The sequence below is a fragment of the Xiphophorus hellerii genome, chromosome 10 (assembly GCF_003331165.1).
Source record: "Xiphophorus hellerii strain 12219 chromosome 10, Xiphophorus_hellerii-4.1, whole genome shotgun sequence".
NCBI lineage: Eukaryota > Metazoa > Chordata > Actinopteri > Cyprinodontiformes > Poeciliidae > Xiphophorus > Xiphophorus hellerii.
Genome location: NC_045681.1, coordinates 13804261 through 13816673, shown reverse-complemented (window position 1 = coordinate 13816673; position 12413 = coordinate 13804261). Strand labels below are relative to the sequence as shown.

The window sequence follows — 12413 nt, the reverse complement described above, 5'->3', positions numbered from 1 at the left end:
CTTTGTAAAATCAAGCCTAATTTATTAAACTTTTGTTGGCTGGAGAAAGATAACAAAGCCAGTGTATGTTTATTATTTTTGAATGTGGACAGAATTTAGACTGACAGCAGCTTCTGTGTGCCTCAGGGTACATGACATGGGCATTTTTAGGTAGATTAAATTAATATCACATTTGGAGACATGTCTGCCAGCCTAGCTGTTTTTTATGTCACAGGAGACAGGCAGTATACATATGTTAAAGGATTAAAAGCTGTCTTAAACCTTTATCAAGAAATGTAGAAATGAATTTTTCAGGACAGCTTTACAGCCACTTTACCTCGTCTGCAAATGCACCTGATTCACCCTTCAAAGTTAACAACTGATTGGCTGGCATTGTGTCAGGTTGTCAGGGCATCATGTAATGTCAGTAAGCAGTTGAACATGGTGTGATGGACTGGTGTTTTACAGCAGCACACTTCATTCACTCAGTTTGCTGCCTCTCTGACTCTAAAATACAGTGGCCTTTTGTTTACTGTGTCTGGGCACAGCAGGGAAACCTGGCATCACAAACAGCCCTGTGGTTCTTGGTACTGAGCTTTAAATGGGCTGAAATGTGCCATGCTGTCAAAAAAAAAAAAAAAAAATCACACACTAAAACAGCAGCTTTAAGCAAAGCATAAAATGGTACAACTTAGATTTTACATTAGATGTCTAAGTTATAATAATAAGCCTTAGGCAATTTTTTGTCAGATGTCTGTTTTCAAATGGAAAGGTCCTTTAGTTCATTCATTATTCCATTTTCTTTATTAAACCAGCAAGTCACTTGAGATCATCATCTCTTTTCTGAGACATTTCTGACCATAAAAGATACATGTTCACAATCTAAAAATATATATATATGAACATTAACATACATAGATAAAATAAAGTTAGTCAGAGTCAATATAGCCAGGTATAAAGTCCAGCTTAAGAGCAGCAGTTCAGCTCATTACTTACAAGAGATCTTAAACTTTTCATTCTTTCATAATATCTGAAGATTATTTTATGACATAGTGAAACATGGCACATTTATAATGATTTTATTTTGGCAAGATAATAAAATTGATGATAAACTACACAGTTAGGGCTTTTCTATCAAATAGTTTCCAGTTTTTAGCTGGTTCTGTAATAGAACCGGTTTGTTTCTCCACCACCCAAAAGCCAAGTCGGAAAAGTTGGTGTAAAAAATGTATTGATGTAAAACTGAGACCCCATAATAATCCCGTTCATATGAGTTTGCAGGAGCCTTGCCTCTGGCAATAAAACAAGTTTCCCTCTAATGGCTTTGTTTCTGGTTTAGTTCATTGCCCCTCCATATGTTTCGCATTTTTGGACAAGAAAGTAAACCCCCCAAAATATTTCCAGAGGCACCTATCTGTAATTTTGTGACCGAGAAATACTATTTAAACACTTTCCAAATCCAGCTTATTAGAAAGGTGCTATACAAATGGAGACCATTTATGATATACAGTATCTGTTGCAAGTTATCCAAGTACCAATGCATATGCAATCTTTTGTAGGTCAAAGTCTTCACCTTGTGCTTAGATCATTAAAAGTAAAGTTATTCCTTTTTACATTTTCCAGAGGCGTTCTATGCTCACAGATCATTTTTCTGATGTCAGTGCTTTCCTGCTAGATTGGAGCATACTAATAATAGCTGGCAATTTATTAGCATTTATTTGCACCTTTGCTGTATAACTGCAAAACTGTATATTTAAACCTAGAAGGTGTGAGAATTGGCTAGTAATGAAGTAATCATTTTGAATAATGTGACTTCTCCCATTATCTTCTAGATTCGAAGTGAATTCATCCTGCCGTCTGAGAAGGAGGGCTTTATCCACCGAATGGGGGACATCATCAAACGGGCCGAGGCTCTGATGTCCAAAGACCCGTCGGTTCACAACAGCGGACATCGCCTCGCCCAGCTGGCTTCCAGTGGTGTGGCTAACTCATTGTCTTCTTCCCAGGTTAGCAGCTTCTGTGCAGAAACTGGTAAACAAGGTCATACTAACCTGGTCCTTGTAAATTACGTCACATTGTGTCTGTGTTGGGCAGAGCTGTAAATTTAAATAGTAAAAAGTTAAAGGCAGTGCTGGATTTAAACAGTTTTTAAGACGGAAGATTAACTGTCAGTGAAGCTGTTGATGGTACAGCTTTTAGTTGGAATATTGTGTTACTAAAAGCACTGGTGATGTAAAACCATGTGATTTCTGGTTGATAAAAAGAAAAAAAAAGCCACACTTCCATCTTAAGCTTTTTTTGCTCCCACAAGCACCAACTCTTTCCAGCTCTTAAGAAGCTTTCCAATGTACCTGCCAACACTAAGTGGGTAAAATTATTTATGTTCCGACGTATTAATCCTTGATGAATGAAGCTTCTGTGAAACTGTAAAAAGAAATACTTCTTTGGGGCAGTGCCATCCCAAAGCTATGACATAATGGCTTATCAGATATAGTTTGTCCATTTAAGGGAAAGAAGTGCTCATTCTGTTGGGTTCTGTTCCACTTTGTGGAGCATAAAGAACAAAATATTCTGGTAACTTCAAGCAAAAGGATAAAGAGGAGTAAACACCTTTCCTTTCCTATTAGATAAGAGACACAAAAGAGATAAAATCCTTTAGTTCCATATTTTACTCCAACGTAAGAAAAGTGCTATAGATGTGTGATGCATTAGAGGAATAATAAAGTATATATTATTAGTAGTAGTAAGCGCCAGAAAAAAAACTGAAAGCCAGTTTGCAGGACCACCTGTCTGCAGGTTGTTTTATTGTTAGTTCATTCTTAGGTAGGCTACTGTTTTTAAATTCTATTATTATTCGCTTTAAATAGATCTTAAATCCCTGGAAAGCTGTGCTTGTCTGGCTGCCACAACCTTCCTAAACAGTTTAAAGTCAATGTCAGTGTGACGATATGATAACTTCCTATTGACACCGAAAACGGCTACAACTAAAACAGGAAAAACATTCTAAAGGTAGTGGTGCATCATCTTATAGAAATGAGTGTTCCAGATATTGTTAGGTTGTAGTATTTGGAAAATATTTGAAGTTTTCTGTTTGTGCTGTATTGCTGGCTGTGGAAAGAAAAAGAAAAGCTTGAACATTCATCCATTTCCTGCATCTATTTAGTCCCGGATGGGCAAATCTGTGACATTTTGTGTAATAAATACACTCACTGTGAAGATCATTTTTCGAAATTGGTTTCTAAACACTTTTTATCAATATTTAATTTTTTTGAATGCACCCAGGAATGATGGTCGACTTTCTACTTCTACACATTACTGTGTGTCCCGTGCTTACCTAACAATGAAGTGTTAATATATTACAATAAAATGCTTCCTGACTGACTGATTTTTATTGTTTGTGACTTTTTTTTACAGCCTAATCTGCACAGTCACTTTATGCCTCGAACACACTCATCTTCTTCTCTCCCCGGTAAGTCTCCTGTGTTTTAATAACTAAATCCACCACTAATGTGGAAATTAACCACTGATCTTCTGCTGTTAAAATTCAGATTTAAAGCCACTGAGACTCATTAAATGTGCTGTCGTTCTCTCGGCCTGTCCTATTAACCTCCTGCATCTTTTTTTTTTTTTTTACCATGCATGATCATCTTGTGTGTGCGTGTGTGTCCGCAGTTTTGTGTGACTCAAAGTCTTCTCATGCATGTGTGTGTCTTGTTGTAGACTACAGTATGGCTAACCCCAGTGTAGAAGTGCATGGCTCCCCCCCTTATCCTAATGGCGATGTCCTGAGTTCAGATATTACTTCACCTGGGCAACCTCTTGTACGCTCACAGTCTTTCTACAACACCCCAGATAAACAGCCCGTGGCCCTCCCTCCGGTTCCCACCTAAAGAGACCCAGCATTGTTTACTGTTGCTGAAAAATCGTAATGGTCTTCTGGCAGCGAATAAGTCAAAGCTCGGTTCACCCAACTCACAAGCATCCCCTACAACCTCTCACCTCCCACCCCTTCCTTAGTATTGTTCAGAAATCCACATGGCGCCATCCGCCATCACTGCACCTCAAAGAGTCAGTCTGTGTCTGCTTTGCAGCAGGGCCTCTTGGGTAATTACCTCACCTGAAGGGAGCCTTCTGGCTTTCAGGGAGCTGTGAATGCTGTCGCTGTAAAGCATGAGGTCTCTGCTGTGTTGTGATAGTCAGCCACATCTGTTTGCCAGCACAAACTCCGGCCGAATTTCCAAGAATTTTCTCTCCTGGCCTCCAAGTCCTTCGTAAAACTCACAGCAGCAGCGACATTTGAAGTTACTCTAATAGCACGCATGCTGCATTTGGCTCTAGTATCAGAACATCCTCATTTCTTCCTGTCCTGTGTCCTTTTTCTACTGGATGTCCATTTGCATGGCAGTTTTCGCAATGCTTTATGGCTACCCGCCACCATTTACAGTGTTGCCTAACTCATGTTTCCGTCAGCGTGGAAAAAGTAGAGGCTGGTTTGCATCATCACCGAGTGGAGCTGTGGTTTATAACTGTGCTCCCATTGTTGAGACATCCTAAACCATTCCTCAGGGATGATTTAGAGATCCTGACTTCTTTAATCAAACCCAATAAGTTGTGTATGCCCATACACACACGCGCGCGCACGTTTTCCATTTAAACTGCTGAAACGTGAAAGCTTCACTTGCTCTGGTGATGCAAAATCCCTGCATAGCCATGCAAGCCTTGTGTGCAAATGTTCTGGCTTACAAATGCAATTACAGTCAGATGGAGCTTTAAACAAAAAGTCTTTGTTCAGCATGGAAACCCTCACTTTAATACACGAAAGATTTATGTGCTATAAGATGACAGAACCCTGTTCTTTATTAATAAAGTATTCCACCACAACTCTTCAAGTCACTTTGATGGACAACTTAAACATATTAATCCTACTTCTTTTTTTCAACAAATTCATACTAGCAGTGTAAACAACACTCTATTTGACAATGACTGAAAAACCTAGGGAGCCTATACACATAAGGAGGGACTGAATTGATGAGAATAAGTAATGGAATGTGGAGCTGAATGACACTAGTGGAGAATGTTCTTCAAGGAACACATTACAGAAATAGCTTCTCTAATTTTTGACAATAAAGGATAATCTAATTTTCTAAGAAAATTCAGCATAAACTTGATTAGCTGAAAAACTTTTCAAGCTCTAGAAAATAAAGGGTTTTTTCCTACACAGTGAATTAATACAATTACTCCAAATATAAACTATAGCAAACAACTGCAACTTCAAAACAACCAAGGTACAAATACCCGGAGACAGTGATGAAGCATAGTAATCTAGTGTGAAAAAATAGCATCATATGCCTTCAATAAGGTGGTTAAACCCAGGGCCTCTGTTTAACCAGCTTATTGGTTAAACAGACGTTCTATTACGTCCCAAGTTCTGTTTTTTCCATTGTATTTTTTTTTGTTATGTTAAATTCTCCAAAATTGATTGGGATTTATTTAATGCTAAAATTTATTTTTGTAAAATAAAAATTTACATTCACTCAGCATTGTATAATTATTACATGGTCAGCAAGAGCATTGTAATTGAACTGTAACCATTTAACTTACTATTTACAATGTCCAGCTTCCCTTGCTCTGATACAGGTTTAACTGGGTTAACCCTGTTCCTTCTGCATACTACTTGGAAAGCTGTAAATATTAAAGACTAGTCTTAAACCTAAGATCAGTTTACATGGCAATACTTATAACTGTTGTTTCCTCCTTTAGGATCTCCTCTTCATTATCATCAGCATCAACGACCTTCATCTCTCCTGTCCCACCAGCAGCACTACCATTTACCCTACATGGGCCAAACTCATTTTCCATTCCCATATCCAGGATCTCCAGGTTCTCCAAAGCCAGCAGGGCTGCATCCTCCCCTTACTCGGGTAGCCAGTTACCCTACCTTTCCCTCTGTTCCCTCACCAACACCCAGCTCACCCAGTCCAGTGAATGAGACCCCAAGTGCCACAGTGGAAAGTGTCACCATGTCCCCACCTGCACCACAGCCTCCCAACATGTGGCCCGCCCACTCTCAGCCGTTATTCTCTTTAGCTAACGTCATCTCCATGGCCATGAGTATGGCTCAGTCATTCATCCCCCCTCCAAACATGCCCACTCAGGTGATGCCCTCGTATCCGGGCTTCCACCCCCACCTGCAAAGTCCCATCGCTCCTCCGTCAGGTTACCCATCCGTCTACCCTCACCATTACCAGACTCCACCACCGGTGGGCATCCCAGCTCAGAACATCTATCACAGTCCAGAGCATGCGCATCAGATGGATGGACTCGGGTTTTACCAGAACAATCATCCACAGTGGCAGCATCCTGTGTCTCCACCTTCTATGCCGTCCACTCCTCCGCTGGCCACCCTGGAGCCTCAGCAACAGGTCCGACTAAACAGTTCACCCATTCCACAAAAGCAGGATAGCAATATGGCCCCATACTTAGCCCAGATTTCACCCCAGCTTCAAACTGGAACAGAAGTATCCATGTCACAGTCTTCATCAGAGGCTTCCCCATCTCCACCAGTGAGCCCAGAGAACACTGTGAGTTTCAATGAATTTCTTTTATTTTAGAAACATATATGATTAGGGAGACTCTTTTCAATATTTTAAAGTTGGGGGCGGGGGGAAATCTGGGAGCTACCACAGGATCTCCTATCAGTCTAGCTCTCACCAAAATAATGAACATTTTTCTGATTATACTTGAACTGAATTGGCACCAGGTGCCAGTTCAGGGGAGGCACTTTATATTTTCCAAAATTTTTATTTTGACATGTTCATCAAAGAAATGAAATATTTTACTTTTTTTTCACTTTGGACTTGTTTCAGTCGGCTGTGTTTATGCTTCTTCAGGTTTCCTCCTTCAGCAATCAGTTGCACTCAGTAGGATCTGCAGCCAGGACCAGCAGCCCAAACCTGAAAACTTCTTCCACTGAATGTGGTAAGAGTTTCTGTGTACGTTCTCATGTTGCTAAAACAGATCTCTGCATCACTAACACCTGAAATAGGTTTTTATTTTTCACTAAAGGCTCTGAGACCTGGAACATGAAGTCCTGTACTACCTTTATGTTTACACCCCAAATAAACCAAACAAATAAATGCCAAAGTCCAACTTGAGACATTTACTAGCTTTCTTGCATTTTTATTTAGCACATCATGGACTTGGTTAAAAAAAAACGACTGACATGTCTTTAATAGACACTCTCCTGTTCTTTTCAGTCCCTTTTGTGTCTCTCTGTGGACGTTATTAGGGGCTGTTGCGTAACTGGGAGTCTGGATGTAATGTTCCATTCGATGTGAACTCAGACGTAGGTGTAATGGCTGCCCGTCCCACTGGCGGTGACCAATCAGTCAACAGCTTAGCTCGTTACAGGCCTCTCCTCCCACGTCTACACCTGTCAGTATTTATACCCTCCCCAGAATCCCACAGTCAACAGAGCCCCTCTGTTTTACAGGGTACAAATACAGGCACTTTGTGTATTCACTGTAAGAAGGACCCACAGTGGGCAAACTGCAGCACTGCAGAACTTCAAAGTCTCTAATGGTGTGCAGATGTGAGCATAAATTGTTTTAATGTGGGTGACAACTTACTGCAAAAGAGAGAGAAAGAAATAAGGATTAAATTGATTTTTAGCTTTTGATAAACATCACCCAATCAGGTTTTTATGTTGGCCGTTTAATAGTGATATTTTGGCTTATAGATTAATCACACTCATTAACCTTTCCCACATTTTGTCACATTACAGCCACAAACTACAACGTATTTTATTAGGATTTATGTCGTTGCTTTCAAAAGCCGTTGAGTTAGAAAACAAAGTCCATCTGTGTTCAATATAATCTAAGTATAAATCTGGCTGTTCTTGGATTGTGTTCCTTGCTGTTCCTTCCTTGAACAAGGAACACAGCAGATGCTGGTCAGGCCGTCAGTCCATCCTTGACCCAGTTAGATGTCTTTAACCAAGTAATTATTTTGGAATGAATAATTTGAAAGAAAAATGTAAATTGATTATGCTGATCGCTTTTTTTTTTTTTGATTGAATTGTAAAAATCATCAAATCAGTCCCATTTAATTACAAGACATGTTTATATAACATGTCCATGCTATTGATGCAGTTTAAGGATTTTCATGTTTTCTATGCAGTGTGAAGTAGTTTGTGTAAAGAGAATAGATCATTCTGGCCTTGTAAATGACGCTTTCAAGACTTTAAATGTGTGGCTGTTCCATTAATCCTATTAGCCTGCAACTGTAATCAAGCTAGTTAGAAGACCTTGACATGAGAGGTAAAGAAAGCATTCAAAGTCTAATGCAATCTAATGATAGTCAGATTCAGTTACATACATTCAAATTCAATTTATTTATTCATTACAAAAGCACTGTCAGATTGAGTTGTTGAATTGAAGCCCGGCATCGGGGATACTTTCTTTAGCAAAGAAAAACTGATGGTTTCATCAACAACATAAACAGCTAAACACTGAATCGCAAAGTCAGATGTACTTTCTATAAGGACAAAAAACCTCTACATTAGATAATGGAACAAGGAGAGGAAAAACTGCTCTAATTTGGAATCATCTCAGAGTCAATATTTAGTTGGATCAACTTCATGGCTGCCAGCTTTGCACATGTAGAGACTTCAATTTTTCTACGCATTCTCCTTTACAAGATAGCTTAGTAAAAAAATAATGTGGTGTAGATTTGAGAACTCTGTTACTAATTTTATAATAGAGCTGATCTACCTTGGTTCAGATGCCATGAGGTCATTGAGATACGCCTTTTACAAATCTTTGAATTAATAACCGACTTCAGCATTGTCTTGTTTCGTGATTTGTGTTAATATTATATGTAAATTATAAATATTATTGTTAATAATATTTCCCAATGATATTTTTAGTATTTAAATGCTCACAGATTCTTAGAAGGTGTTATTCAACTAACTTTACAGAAGTTAAACTGTGTGTAGAGCACATCATTTTGAAACATACCTGTTTTTTGTCTTTTACCATCACAGAAGTGAAGTCAGCACCTGTGACGGTTGGGAGATTCCAGGTGACGCCCAGTGTTGACATTTTGGACCCGCCTGTCCCAGTGGTCGCTGCACCACAGATAGCCAACAACAACAGGACCCCGTCAGAGAGCAGCACAGAGGAGGTGGGGGGTTCTGAAACCAGCCTCAACACCTCCCTCACCATGTCCCCTCCTCAGCCTCTTCCCCACAGAGGACCCACGGGGGTCCCCCAGAAGGTGGACAGGCCGGCGGGGTGGGCTGTGAGCCAGCAGCAACGTCAGCATCATAAAAGAGACGATGAAGAAGATGAGGAAGAGAGTGAGATTTTAGGGGAGCGATCGAGGGTGAGGAAGAGGGGTCGGAGGAGGACTTGCAGTCTCAGTCTGATGGGGACCTCTGCGGACAGCGGCCTCTCTGTGACGGCCGCTGAGATGGAGGGGAGGCTGTGGGATGGAGCAACGGGGAGCCCCCAGTACAGCAACGCCCTTCACAACCTGTGGTTGACGACTTATAACCGCAGCGCCCCCTATCTGAGCAGTGACGACTCGGACAGCGAGGACGAGGAGATGATGGAGGAACTTCAGGAACTCAGAGAAAAGCAAGTGATGTTTCATCTCTGGACAGACACTGAAAATACAATGCAAACTACTGTAACTATATAGTAGGAAAGCAATCTCAAGGAAAGAAAAAAATGTCAGATTTTATGCTTAGAAATAAAATGGGTTTTTTGGGTCTCTTCAAGGGACTTTTTTCAGAGACACTTAAACACTAGCTTGCCCTTTTTAGATGTACTTTTTGAGGATAAGCTTCTCTTTTTGCTCAACTTTGGCTGCGTTCAGTGTAGGCATGGGTTATATTTCATGAAAAAAATTGTTCATTCAGCTTAAGGCAAGGCAATTTATTCACGTTGTACATTTAAATAACTCCACATAAATTGCCCTGTATTTGCCTAGAATTATTTTAGTAGAATTTAAATCCATTATTTTAACTTCCAAGAAATTAAGTAAATTCAACAAATTGCACATTTTCAGAACCTTCTTTACGCATGCCCTCTCTTAACTTTTTTTTTCCATTTACAGACACCTATCAGAGGTCCAGGCTTTGGAGGCCGAACAGAAGAGAGAGATCGAGGAACTGTATGCTAGGATGGGGAAGGTTCCTCCGCCGGGCATCGTCTCTCCTGCAGCCATGCTGTGCAGCCGGCAGCGCCGCCTTTCCAAAGGGAATGGCTTTCCCTCATCGCGCAGGAACAGTCTGCAGCGTGTGGACATACTGCCTCTCCAAGGTAAGAAAGGACTTTTGTTTCCCTTATGCTGTATATGACAACTTACTCTCTATGTGGATTTATTGAGAACCACTTTTTAACCAGGTATCATCAGGAGAAACTCTCTCGGAGGCAGCAGCAGCAGCGGCTCGCAGGATAAACCCAGTAAAGGCGTCACTTTTGCTACCGACATCAGTAGAATGGTGAGTAAGATGAGCATCAACTAAACTTCACCTGCCTCCTTGCTGCCCTCATCATTGTTTTCATTTCCTATTTCCAGTAAGAACCTGGGCCAAGAACTCTAAATATCCGGACTACCTCATCTGAAGCGTGACCGCAAGAGGTCAAAATCCTTCAACCCTTTCACTGGTGCACCATCCAACAATCTGCGCTTCTCTGTCAGTGATCATGTGGCTCCGCCAGCTGCTCATTTACCTCACTTGTACAGAAGCCGTTACTGACCAGGCTGGAGACGATACAGGACAATCCAGTTCTCAGTGTTGACCAGTCTGGTTCACTCCTACAGTACAAAGGTAAATCTGCCATAGCTCTCTGCTGATTATTCTCCCTGATAACAATGCAATGACGCAGTCAAGCGATGGTACCATGTGCTGCAGAAGCGTGGGATCTACCATGAAGCTGACCCAGAATGAAATGGATGTTTTCCTGCTTGTCTGACTTGATGTTGTTCAGATTAACAGTAACAGGAGCCACTGTGAGGCTGACACACTTGCTGTACTTTATAATGAACTCACATCCTCTGCTGAATGAACAGTGAATATATTCTCATTCAGAAGAGCGGCAGTTACTTCCTTCCTTGAACTAATGCGAAGAATCTACCTGCATCATATTCTGATTTATTGAAATAGGTACTGTTAAGACAACTAATTTAATATCTGCTTTCTGGGGGGACAAAAATGTGACATTTAATGTTTCTGTTGTGCAAGATTTTTCTCATTAAGGTACTATCAAGTGAGAAAGTTGGTGCAGAAAGCACATTATGTTAGGGATTCTCTAGCTGGGTTAAATTGTTTCAAAACTACTGGCTTTCCTGTTGACTGTACATTTGTATAAAGCTGAGTGCATTTAATATAGATCATGTTTACAGTTTCAAAAGTAAACAAAAATATTTCTGGTACCATAAATCCTTTTGGAGCAAAATGAAACATGCAGGTGCATCAGTGTAAATTAAAAATATAATTGTACTCAATTTATTTTAGTAATTCAGCTCAAAAAGGCTCAACTCTTTTAAGATAGACTCATTACACACAGAGTGAATGTAGCTAATGAAACCCCAAAATTCAGGTTTTCTTAAAGTTTTAATGAAAAAAATAAATTAAAAATTTGAAAATTGAAATCTCCATTTGCTAAGGTTTATATGTGCAAAGGCTGGTTTTGCATAAATTATTGAATCGGCATTGCTTCACATTCGTTTCTTCCACAAATGTTTCATTTTGCATAAATATGTCTGGATACAGCAGTATGACCAGAAGCTTTTTTAGCTATTGACCATTTCTGGCATACCTACATTGTAATGGGCTCTGACTGTCTGCAGGACAACGGTCAAATTGTCGTCTTATGCTTCATTATGCAAAATCTTCATAGCAAAATCTTCCAAAAAAAAAAAAAAAAGAGACAAATGTCACACCATGTGTAATGAATCTGAATTTGTCTTTTTAACTGAAATGCTAAATAACTTTTAGATTGTATTCTAATTTGCATTTATGTGTATTATTTTATAGATCAAGCACCTTGTGCACTTTAGCAGATTCAATTGTAATTCTCAGTCAGTCCAACAACTTGCTTGTGGTTTAAAAACTCAGTTGTCCATCTGTCCTGCTTCGATTCGGACTGTGTTCAAGAGTCCAAGCTGTGAATCTGTAGCTGTTGCCTTATACACAGGATTTTCTGGCAGACAAACTCCTGAAATGCATTAAAGATGTTGAATGTAAATACATAATCATATTGCTCACTGAAGCTGCTGTCCTGCCAAGCTCGATCTGTGCCTTTCTCTTGCAATGTCTTACTTTATATTTTTATTCTAGATCAGATTGCATATATAAATAAATTTTGAACAAAATAAAAGCAATTGTAAATACTTCGGCTCTTGTCATTTTTACTCCGATGTAC

The 12413-nt window shown here is 39.9% G+C and overlaps 1 protein-coding gene across 2 annotated transcripts in view; it reads left to right on the top strand.

The window, feature by feature from the left end:
• Positions 1–11915, top strand: part of wnk4a (WNK lysine deficient protein kinase 4a) — a 47629-nt gene extending 35714 nt beyond the window's left edge. The window contains exons 13-21 of one of the 2 annotated variants that reach the window (XM_032574033.1): positions 1812–1985; positions 3394–3448; positions 3700–3831; positions 5740–6560; positions 6870–6957; positions 9023–9617; positions 10099–10304; positions 10389–10486; positions 10564–11915. In XM_032574033.1, the coding sequence (XP_032429924.1) occupies positions 1812–1985; positions 3394–3448; positions 3700–3831; positions 5740–6560; positions 6870–6957; positions 9023–9617; positions 10099–10304; positions 10389–10486; positions 10564–10566 (2172 nt within the window). In that variant the 3' untranslated portion in view covers positions 10567–11915. The remainder of the gene's footprint in view (positions 1–1811; positions 1986–3393; positions 3449–3699; positions 3832–5739; positions 6561–6869; positions 6958–9022; positions 9618–10098; positions 10305–10388; positions 10487–10563) is intronic. The other variant, XM_032574034.1, reaches the window with a different exon arrangement.
• The last annotated feature ends 498 nt before the right edge of the window (positions 11916–12413 follow it).